This window comes from Neopsephotus bourkii, unplaced genomic scaffold (genome assembly GCF_033783945.1).
Source record: "Neopsephotus bourkii isolate Nb327-2 ecotype Australia unplaced genomic scaffold, CSIRO-AGI_Nbou_v1 NB_1090, whole genome shotgun sequence".
Lineage (NCBI taxonomy): Eukaryota > Metazoa > Chordata > Aves > Psittaciformes > Psittacidae > Neopsephotus > Neopsephotus bourkii.
This window is the reverse complement of record NW_026901578.1, coordinates 102053-111788: the sequence shown is the minus strand read 5'-3', so window position 1 is coordinate 111788 and position 9736 is coordinate 102053. Positions and strand designations below refer to the sequence as shown.

The following is a 9736-nucleotide window of genomic DNA, read 5'->3' as shown; positions in this document are numbered from 1 at the left end:
ACGTCTGGGGGGAGGGGCGGGGGGGGGAGCACGTACAAAAATAGAGGGGGGGGAGGAGTCGGGGGGGGGGGGTCCCTGCACCCCGGTCAATGGAAGCGGTCAATGGGGTGCCAAGGGGACACTGGGAGGGGGGGAGGGATGAACCCGGGGGTCGTCCCCGTCCCCCCCCCCCATTGTGCTGAGGGTGGGGGCAGCGCTCGGCTGTGCCCCTCACCCCGCGTCAGGCCAAAGTGCGTCAGTGCTGGGGGGCACCGGGCCCCCCGGGGATGGGGGGGGGGCCCCGATGGGGGTCCCGGTCCCTCACTGGCCGCCCGGCTCCAGCTTGAAGGAGAGCTCGAAGAGCAGGTTCTGGTTGTCGATGACGCGGAGCTGCCGCACGTACGCCTTGGTCTGCAGCTGGGTCGGGGAGGCCTCCAGGTCCAGGCCTGGGGGGGAACGGGGCGGGGACACAGACGGGGATGGAGGGAGAGGGGTGAAGGGATGCAGGGATGAGGATGAAAGGGGATGGAGGGATGTGGGGATGAGGATGCATGAGGGGCATGCAGGGATGAGGATGAAAGGATGGGGATGAAGGGATGGGGATGAAGGGATGCAGGGATATGGAGATGCAGGGATGCAGGGATATGGGGATGCAGGGTTTGGAATGAAGTGATGCAAGGATATGGGGATGCAGGGATGGGGATGAAGGGATGAAGGGATGAGGATGAAGGGATGAGGATGCTGATGAAGATGAGGATGAAGGGATGCAGATGAAGGGATGCAGATGAGGATGAAGGGATGCAGATGAGATGCAGCAAAAAAGATGAGGGAGGGATGGGATGAAGGGATGCAGGGATGAGGATGAAGGGATGCAGGATGGGATGAAGGGATGCAGGGATGAGATGAAGGGATGCAGATGAGATGAAGGGATGCAATGAAGGATGCAATATGGGATGCAGATGAGGATGAAGGAGAGGATGGATGAAGATATGGATGCAGATTGATGAAGATGCAAAAAGGGATGAGGATGAAGGGATGCAGAGATGGGGATGAAGGGATGCAGGGATGAGGATGAAGGGATGCAGGGATGAGGATGAAGGGATGCAGGGATGGGGATGAAGGGATGCAGGGATGAGGATGAAGGGATGCAGGGATGGGGATGAAGGGATGCAGGGATGAGCTGATGCAGGTGCAGACACGTCCCCATCCCCATCCCAGAGCCAGCAGCAGGGATGCGGGGCCGTGCCCGTTCCTCCCCCATACTCACAGAGCGGGCGGCTCCGGTACTTCCGGATGGTCCTCACCTTCTCGGCGATGCAGTGCTGGGCACAGAGCACCCCCAGTGAGACCCCCCCATCCCCAGGGACCCACATCCTGCACCCCCCCCATTCCCATCCCCTCAATGGGGTTCTCCATCCCCAGCCTCACCCCAGGACCCCCATAAGTCCCGTCCCCCCCCCCCCAAAGGGCACCCACCAGTTTCTCCACATTGACCAAGCCATCCAGGAGGGTTTTGCTGCCTTCATGCAGGAAGGTGAGATCTGGGGGTGAGCAGAGCGGGGTGAGGGGGGGCCCAATGGGGCAAGCACTGGGACCGCAGCCCCCTCCGGGCACAGCCTCTGCCCCCCCCTCACCTTTGAGGATGAGCGGCACAAAGGGGATGAGGGGGGGCTTCATCTTGGCCAGCACCTCCCGGTACGTCTTGTGGTTCCTGCAGGGGTCCTGGGGGGGGACAAGGGGAGCAGCTCCCTAGGGGTGCACTGGCACCAGTGGGCATAGGGGGAACGGATGCTGTGGGAGCATCCCCTGGGTGCTGACCACCCCCCCCCCCCTCACCGTCAGGTTCTCGAACTTCCGAAACAGGTTCTTGAATTTCCCTGGGAGCTTCTGCAAGACAAAGCAGGGGGGCAATGAGAATCCATAGGGGTGGCCAGGAGCATCCATAGGGTCCCAGGAGCATCAATAGGGGCCCAGGAGCATCCCATAAGGGTGGCCAGGAGCATCCAAGAGGGCCCAGGAGCAGCCATAGGGGACCAGGAGCATCCCATAGGGGCCCAGGAGCATCCAGAGGGGCCCAGGAGCATCCCATAGGGGCCTAGGAGCATCCATAGGGGTGGCCAGGAGCATCCAGAGGGGCCTAGGAGCATCCCATAGGGGCCTAGGAGCATCCCATAGGGGCCCAGGAGCATCCCATAGGGGCCCAGGAGCATCCCATAGGGGCCCAGGAGCATCCATAGGGGCCCAGGAGCATCCATAGGGGTGGTCAGGAGCATCCATAGGGGGTCAGGAGCATCCAAGGGGTGGTCAGAAGCATCCAAAAGATCCCAGGAGCACCCAAAGGGGTCCCAGGAGCACCCAGGGGGGTCCCAGGAGCACCCAGGGGGTCCCAGGAGCACCCCACATCTTTACCTCCCAGGTGAGGCGCAGGCGGCTGATGGCAGCGTTGTTGAGGCCGATGACGATGGCATAGAAGGACAGCATGTCCTGGTTCTGCTTGCATCTGATGGGGTGGGCAGAGAGTGAGGAGCACACACATGGGGGTGTCCCCCCCCCATCCCCATCCCATCCCCATCCCCATCCCCATCCCCATCCCCATCCCCATCCCATCCCCATCCCATCCCCATCCCATCCCCATCCCATCCCCATGCCATCCCCATCCCATCCCCATGTTATCCCCATCCCATCCCCATCCCATTCCCATCCCATCCCCATCCCATCCCCATCCCCATCCCATCCCCATCCCACCCCATGCCCACACTCACATGGCAGCGATCTTGATGAGCTTCTTGAGCAGATGGGCTCTCTTGCCCAGGCTCTCGCAGAGCAGCAGCTCCGTGCCCACCCAGTGCTGCACCTCACTGCAGCGCTGCAGCAGCAGCTCCAGGTTGGCCGTTTCCCGGCGGCCCCGTTCCCCATGGAACACGTAATCCACAAACTCCAGCTGATGCAGGGGGGGATCCAGACCGTGTCAGAGCCACCCCCCCCTTTACACCGCGGTACAAACCCATCCCCGAGCACCCCCTCCCCGCCCGACCTCATGGATGCAGCGGAAGAGCTCCCAGTGGAAGGCGGTGAGGTGGTTGGCGATGTCCTCCGGCTCCACGCGGTGGATCTCGGTATCCCCGGGGACCACTTGGATCTCCTCCGGCAGCGGCACCTGGGACGGGATGTTGGGATGCTCTAATGGGGATGGAGCACAGAGCAGGGTCCCTTCTCCCTCCCTCCATCCCCAGCCTAACGCGGTGCTCACCAGCGAGTCGAACGTGTCCCTGGTGCATGCGAAGAGGTGGCTGTTGATGCCCAGGGTGGTGAAGACGCACTCCTCGCTGGGCTGCAGCACGGCTTTCTCTGCAGGGACAGGGTCAGCACCGAGCCGGCCCCGCTGCCCAGCCCTGCCCGCAGCACCTGCCCTGCCCCGCGGGTACCTCCGGATGAGGCCACGGTGACGAGGATGAGAGCATCCTCGCGGGCGCTCTGCTCCTCCGAGTACTGCAGCTTCTCGGTGACCGAGGCCAGGATGTCCTGCACCGAGGCCGAGAGGCGGCTCCGGATGGTCACGTACGAGTGGTCGGGCATGTACACGCGGCAGAAGACTGGGGAGAGGTGGGATGGGGAAACTGAGGCACGGGGCAGGAGCTGCTCGTTGCAGCCGCTGGTGAGCAGGGGGGGAGAACCCGGTACCCAGCAACCATCCTGGCACCCATCCCAGCACCCAGCACCCATCCTGGGACCTGGAACCCATCCTGGCACCTGGAACCCATCCCAGCACCCAGCACCCATCCTGGGACCTGGAACCCATCCTGGCACCTGGAACTCATCCCAGCACCCAGCACCCATCCTGGCACCTGGAACCCATCCTGGCACCTGGAACCCATCCCAGCACCCAGCACCCATCCTGGCACCCATCCCAGCATCCAGCACCCATCCCAGCACCCAGCACCCATCCTGGCACCTGGAACCCATCCCAGCATCCAGAATCCATCCCAGCACACGAAACCCAGCCGGATGCTATCCCAGCACCCATCCCTCATCCTGGCACCTAAAACCCATCCTGGCACCCAGCACCCAATCTAGCACCCATCCTGGCACTCATCCCAGCATCTAGCATCCATACAGACACCCAGCACCCAGCCCAGCATCCAGCATCCATCCCAGCACACAAAACCCAGCCAGGTGCTATCCCAGCACCCATCCCTCATCCTGGCACCCAAAACCCATCCTGGCACCCAGCACCCAATCTATCACCCATGCTGGCACCCGAAAACCATTCCAGCATCCAGCACCCATGCCAGCACCTGGTACCCATCCTGGCACCCATCCCAGCATCCAGCATCCATACGGACACCCAGCACCCATCCCAGCATCCAGAATCCATCCCAACACCCATCCCCCATTCTGGCACCCAAACCCCATCCTGGCACCCAGCATCTAAACTGGCACCCATTCTGACACCAAAAACCATTCCAGCATTCGGCACCCATGCTGGCACCCATTCCAGCACCCAGCACCCATCCCAGCACCCATCCCAGCATCCAGCCCCCATCCCAGCCCCCAGTACCCATCCCGGCATGATCCTGGCATCCATCCTAGCATCCAGCCCCCATCCCAGCACCCAACACCCATCCCAGTACCCAGCATCCATATGGACACCCAGCCCCCATCCCAGCTTCCAGCACCCATTGCGGCACCCATCCCAGCATCCAGCCCCCATCCTAGCACCCAGCACCCATCCTGGCACCCATCAAAGCATCCAGCCCCCATCCCAGTACCCATCCCAGCATCCAGCCCCCTTCCCAGCACCCATCCTGGCACCCATCCCAGCATCCAGCATCCATACGGACACCCAGCATCCAGCCCCCATCCCAGCCCCCGGTACCCATGCCGGCACGATCCCAGCATCCATCCCAGCATCCAGCCCCCATCCCAGCCCCCGGTACCCATCCTGGCACCCATCCCGGCATCCATCCCAGCATCCAGCCCCCATCCCAGCCCCCGATACCCATCCTGGCACCCATCCCATCACCCATCCCAGCACCCATCCCAGCATCCAGCATCCATATGGACACCCAGCATCCAGCCCCCATCCCAGCCCCCAGTACCCATCCTGGCACCCATCCCGGCACCCATCCCAGCACCCATCTCAGCATCCAGCCCCCATCCCAGCCCCCGGTACCCATCCTGGCACCCATCCCAGCACCCATCCCAGCATCCAGCATCCATACGGACACCCAGCATCCAGCACCCGGTACCCATGCTGGCACCCACGCTGGCACCCATCCCAGCACCCATCTCAGCATCCAGCACCATCGACACCCAGCATCACCCCCATCCCAGCCCCCGGTACCCATGCCGGCACGATCCCATCACCCATCCCAGCATCCATCCCCCATCCCAGCCCCCGTCCCCCCCGCGCTCACTCTCATCGGAGCCCCGGAACGCCACCCGCGTCTGCAGGCAGGAGTCGATGCGGCGGAAGTGCCTGAAGAGCGGCTTCACCTGCTTGTTCGGGGGGGGGGTCTCGTCGGCCACCCTGCGGCACGCACCGGGGTCAGGCAGGAGCCGCGGCACAGCCGGAGCTCCCAAAGCGCTGCTGCTGCTCCGTGCCCCCCCTGACCCACAGGGACCCCCCCTTTTCCTCCCCGCTCACTTGAGCTCCACGGTCTCCACGAGCTGGTGCAGTTTGAGGATCTCATCCTCCAGGTCGCGGTACAGGGATGTGTCCTTCATGATGAGCAGGTAGAGCTCCTGGAGCGGGGGGGGGAAAGGGGTTCAGGATGGGGGGGGATGGATGAGGACATGGGGGGGTTCATAGAGAGGGGGCACGCACCTTGATCACCTTCCCTGCGCTCTCCTCCTCCTGCAGCAGCCCCTTGTAGGTCTCGAGGAAGTGCAGGAGCACGGCCAGCACCGCCCGCTTGCGCCGCAGCCCGCTCCCGTCCTCCCAGCGCGGCAGCACGAAGGTGGCACCGTCAAGGAGGCCCCAATGCACGGAGGACACCCCGGGGCACCCTGTGCCCACAGTGCACTCGGCCCCATATGTGACCCTATATAAGTCCCCCACTTGCTGCTCCCACCACAGCACCCTCCTTGCCCATCATCTTGTCACCCTCATGGCACTCTCCTGCCCACCCCAAAGCCCTCCTGGTCGCACCTTCATATTCACCCTGTAGCATCCTCTATGCCCAACCTTAGACCCGTCCCACTGCATCCTTGTGCCCCCTCTCATTGCACCCTAATGCCCTTCTCATGCCCACCCCCAACTCTCCCCCCCTTCCCAAGGATATTGCTGGTGCAGCTGCTGCAGGAAGCGCTCCGTGGGCAGGAAGAGCGAGTGTGTGAGCACGATGTCATCCAGCAGCGATTCTGAGGGGGGATTGGGGGGCAGAAGTGGGCACCCCCCCCCGGCACAGCCCCCCAACAGCACCCCCGGGGTCCTGCCCCCCATCAGAGCAGGCAGCCAAGGGGGGCAATGCCGATGACACCAGGACACAGCCAAGGGGGACGATGCCGATGACACCAGGACACAGCCAAGGGGGGCAATGGTAATGACACCAGGACACAGCCAAGGGGGGCAATGGCAATGACACCAGGACACAGCCAAGGGGGGCAATGCCGATGACACCAGGACACAGCCAAGGGGGGCAATGGTAATGACACCAGGACACAGCCAAGGGGGGCGATGCCGATGACACCAGGACACAGCCAAGGGGGGCAATGGCAATGACACCAGGACACAGCCAAGGGGGCAATGCCGATGACACCAGGACACAGCCAAGGGGGGCAATGCCGATGACACCAGGACACAGCCAAGGGGGGCAATGGCAACGACACCAGGACACAGCCAAGGGGGGCAATGGCAATGACACCAGGACACAGCCAAGGGGGGCAATGCCGATGACACCAGGACACAGCCAAGGGGGGCAATGAATGACACCAGGACACAGCCAAGGGGGGCATGCCGATGACACCAGGACACAGCCAAGGGGGCAATGGCAATGACACCGGGACACAGCCAAGGGGGGCAATGCCATGACACCAGGACACAGCCAAGGGGGGCAATGCCATGACACCAGGACACAGCCAAGGGGGCAATGCCATGACACCAGGACACAGCCAAGGGGGGCAATGCCGATGACACCGGGACACAGCCAAGGGGGGCAATGCAATGACACCAGGACACAGCAAGGGGGGCAATGCCGATGACACCAGGACACAGTGGGGGCAATGCCGATGACACCAGGACACAGCCAAGGGGGGCAATGCCAATGACACCAGGACACAGCCAAGGGGGGCGATGCCAATGACACCAGGACACAGCCAAGGGGGGCGATGCCGATGACACCAGGACACAGTCAAGGGGGGCAATGCCAATGACACCAGGACACAGCCAAGGGGGGCGATGCCGATGACACCGGGACACAGCCAAGGGGGGCAATGCCAATGACACCAGGACACAGCCAAGGGGGGCAATGCCGATGACACCAGGACACAGCCAAGGGGGGCAATGGCAACGACACCAGGACACAGCCAAGGGGGGCGATGCCAATGACACCAGGACACAGCCAAGGGGGGCAATGCCGATGACACCAGGACACAGCCAAGGGGGGCAATGCCAATGACACCAGGACACAGCCAAGGGGGGCGATGCCGATGACACCAGGACACAGTCAAGGGGGGCGATGCCGATGACACCAGGACACAGCCAAGGGGGGCAATGCCAACGACACCAGGACACAGCCAAGGGGGGCAATGCCAATGACACCGGGACACACGGGACCCCCCTGCTGTCGGGAGCGGGTTTGGGCCCAGCTGGGTGAGCCGAGGGGCAGGTCCCAGTGGTGATCCCGTCAGCGCCAGCACCCAGTGACCTTTGGACCGGGCACCGCTCCCTCCCCAGCACCAGCGCAACCCTCGCCCCTGGGCCCTGAGCAGGTCCCAGCCGATGGGTACCCAGGGCTGTGTCCTAAGCCCCAGCACCACAGTGATGGGACACCAGGGTCCCTCACAAGCATCTCCCAGGCCCTAGCCGCATGGATCTGTGCCGAGCCATGGCTGAGGCTCCCCCAGTACCCCCATGCCAGGGCGCAGCACCCATGGGATCCAAGCTGCCACCAACAGCAGGACACAGCAGTTTGCGGCACAGCCCGGCCCCCAGCACCCTGTATCAGTGCTGGGGCAGGCAGGGGCAGTGTGGGGGGCCCCCAGCTGCCCCAGCCCTCCCCTGGGGTGCAGAAAGAACCGAAGCCCCCATCCTGGCTGCAGCACCCCCCAGCCCTGCCTCAGTTTCCCCATGTAGCACCCACAGGGACGCCTTTCCCACGCCGGGCTGGGGGGAGCCCCTGGACCCCCCCACCGCCTCCTGCCCCGCTCCCCACCAGCCCAGGCACCGCAGGGCCGGGCCTGGCAGCGTGTTGGTGCAGGCAGGGCCCGGCGCTGCCAGCTCCATCTCGCCCCTTCCCGAAGGCTCCATCGTGGCGGTGGGGGAACCGCACCCGGGCCCGGGGCATCCCTGAAGCGGGGATCCCATGGGGGGGGGGAGCACCCAAAACCACCCCAGGAGCCGCGGGGGGACGGCCCCGGCTCCGCAGCTCGCACCGGGGTTAATTTTAGCCCCGGGATGGTCGGGATTAACCGGTGCCTCCTGCGCCCCATCGGCCTCGTCCGGTCCGGGCACAGCCACCGAGCCCCCGCACCGCTCCCCCCCCGCACCGCGGCGGTGCCCGCTGGGACCCTGCCCACCCCAACCCACGCTCGCCTTGGCCTGGCGCGGTCCCAGCCTGACCTTGGCACCCGCACCCTGCGCGGTGGCAGCCCCGCACCGGGCACCGGCGCCTCCCGCCGCCGTTCTCCCCCCCCCGCATCCCCCAGCGCATCCCGCGGCGGTCGCGGGTGGGCGCCCATCAAATCCTCGCTCCCCCCCCCCCCCAGCGCCTCCGCATCGCCCCCGGGCTCCCGCAGCGCAGCGCAGGGCAGGGCCGCGCTCCCCGCACCGGGCACCCCCCGCGGCCGCCGCTCCCGGGGGTCCCTCCGGTACCTGCTCCGCAGCCGCGGCCGTGAGCTCCGCCCGCCGGGAGCCGCTCCAGGAGCGCGGTCAGGAGCCGCTCGGGGGGCGCGGGAGCGGCGGGGCCGCAGCCGCAGCAGCAACGGGCGGCGGGCGGCGGCTCCGGGCTCGGTGGCTCCCGGTCCCGGTCGCCTCCCGGGGAGGGGTCCTCCGGGGAGCGAAGCGGAGCCTCGGGGGGACGCAGCTCCAGCCACCGGCCCTCGCCCCCCGGCTGCGGCCCCGCCGGCCCCGCCGGTTCCTCGGGCGATGCGGGAGGGCGCGATAGGCTCTGCCGCCGCGCTGCCGGTGCCGGTGCCGGTGCGGGGGGGCGGGCGGGCAGGTGCGAGCCCGGCTTCTTCAGCAACTTCTCCAGCGGCTTCATGGCCGCCCGGGCGCGGCGGCAGCGGCGGCGGCTCAGGGGGCCATGGGCGGCGGCGGCGGCGGCGGCGCGGGGCGGCTCCGCTCGGCTCCGGTCGGGCTCGGGCCCCGGCGCCGTTCCCCGCCCGCCCCGCGTTGCGCCCCGCGGCCCCGCCGGTAGCGCCCGCCCCGCAGCCCCGCCCCGCCGCCGCCCCCGGCCCCGCCGCCGGCACCTGCCCGCCCCCTCCGCACCGGCACCGGAGCGCTGGGATGCGGCGGCACCGGGACGCGGCCCCTCCGTGTCCCCCCCCCTCTTCGCCGCAGCCCCGCACCCGGGATGCGTTGCACAACCCCCGCACC

At 66.2% G+C, this 9736-nt stretch overlaps 1 protein-coding gene across 1 annotated transcript; it reads right to left on the bottom strand.

Moving 5' to 3' along the window:
• Window positions 1-133: 133 nt before the first annotated feature.
• Window positions 134-9451, bottom strand: RAPGEFL1 (Rap guanine nucleotide exchange factor like 1). Its single transcript, XM_061362216.1, has 15 exons — window positions 9014-9451; window positions 6264-6342; window positions 5807-5939; window positions 5627-5724; window positions 5397-5509; window positions 3405-3572; window positions 3230-3327; window positions 3014-3136; window positions 2742-2920; window positions 2389-2479; window positions 1816-1866; window positions 1614-1701; window positions 1456-1520; window positions 1247-1301; window positions 134-425 (listed from the first exon to the last, which is right to left on the bottom strand). Exons 1-15 carry the CDS (start codon window positions 9399-9401, stop codon window positions 301-303), a joined length of 1854 nt encoding a protein of 617 aa, XP_061218200.1. The 5' UTR covers window positions 9402-9451; the 3' UTR covers window positions 134-300.
• Window positions 9452-9736: the final 285 nt, after the last annotated feature.